The sequence below is a fragment of the Electrona antarctica genome (assembly GCF_951216825.1).
Source record: "Electrona antarctica genome assembly, chromosome: 14".
Classification (NCBI taxonomy): domain Eukaryota; kingdom Metazoa; phylum Chordata; class Actinopteri; order Myctophiformes; family Myctophidae; genus Electrona; species Electrona antarctica.
In genome coordinates, this window is record NC_136795.1 from 44,824,858 (window position 1) to 44,826,230 (window position 1,373).

A 1,373-nucleotide genomic window follows, 5' to 3' on the forward strand; every position below is an offset into this window, starting at 1 on the left:
CATACTTATTATGTAGCCTGTAGCCTACTACATATACAGTATAGACTGAAGTAATTAAAGCGGGTCATGTTTGCATGTTTGGAAAATCAGTATTCTGATATTAACCTGGGGGCCGCATTAAGTGATAGTGGGGACCGCGGAAGTAGAGCGTTCTTCCGGGTGCTTCAAAACGCCACTGAGCAACTTCCACTGACATGAATAGCGGGGGGGCGGGGCTATCGCTTCGGTTCAGTCTCTATCTATCTTTTATTACTCTATGATGATGATTGAAGTATGCTGTATACTTTCTGGGATATGAACAGCTCTCTCTCTCTCTCTCTCTCTCTCTCGCCCCATGCAGAAGAAGATCATGATCATCATCTGCTGTGTAATCCTGGGCGTGGTCCTGGCGTCTAGCATCGGAGGCACGCTGGGCTTCTAGAAGCCCCCGTTGCCTCCGCCGCTGCCGCCATGACGACTGAAAACCCAGCGAAACTCCACGACCGACCGTCCCAATTGACAGCCAGCAGAGAAAAACAAAAGAAAACTACAACAACCAACAAACCAACCAACCAACAACAACAACAACTACAACAACAACAACAACAACAACCTACAACCTACACAACTACAACAAACCAACAACAACCTAAACACCACGCTAAACAAGAATGCTATCCAATGACAGATAAGAGGGGAAAAAGCCGACGTACCAAGGTGTTGGGTGGGGGTTGCAAAAACGACAAAGACAAAAAAATATATATATATCAACGATACAAAAAACGCCACCGCATTATAGCTGACATAAAATACATAATGTATACGAAACAGAGGGTGACAAATGAGTCTTAATATTTATTACAGATGTACATGTAAATGTATGGAAACATGTGAAGCAACACATGAGGTTAGCTATACCCGTTCAAGACATGTATGACCTATAAGATGACTTTTACTTGTTTGTTTTGCTCTTTTTTTTCCTCTTATTTTTTAAGGGTTTCTTTGGTTTTTTGGGAGTCTCTGATGACAGTAACATGTGACTGGTGTGGGCTGTGAATTCTGAGAGGTGGGCTCTGGAGCTGAATCCCTTCCACTATAGAGCTGGTGGGTGTCGGGGTGGGTGGGTTAGGGTTAGGGGGTCTAGAGCTAAAGGTCCATGAGCGCGTTCCAGAACACCCTAATGACGTATACCAGAATGCACGCCGCAGCATTCTGGAGAAAATTAAAGCGTTCTTCTCCGGTTGGTTTCTGTGCTGCCGTTTCGGAGCAGGTTAAACTTCAGAGCTATACTTCTAGGACCTACATTCTAAATGTGCTGTAGAAGACATGGGGAGATTTGTGACGCAGCGGAGGAGCTGCGCTCTAGAGTCACATTAACTGGCCCAGAACGAGGC

General features: G+C 45.2%; 1 protein-coding gene across 1 annotated transcript in view; it reads left to right on the top strand.

The window, feature by feature from the left end:
* Window positions 1-421, top strand: part of LOC306937234 (syntaxin-1B) — a gene marked incomplete at both ends in the record, with an annotated part of 65,348 nt that extends 64,927 nt beyond the window's left edge. The window contains one exon of the mRNA XM_079520899.1: window positions 341-421. Coding sequence (XP_079377025.1) covers window positions 341-421 — 81 coding nt within the window. The remainder of the gene's footprint in view (window positions 1-340) is intronic.
* Window positions 422-1,373: the final 952 nt, after the last annotated feature.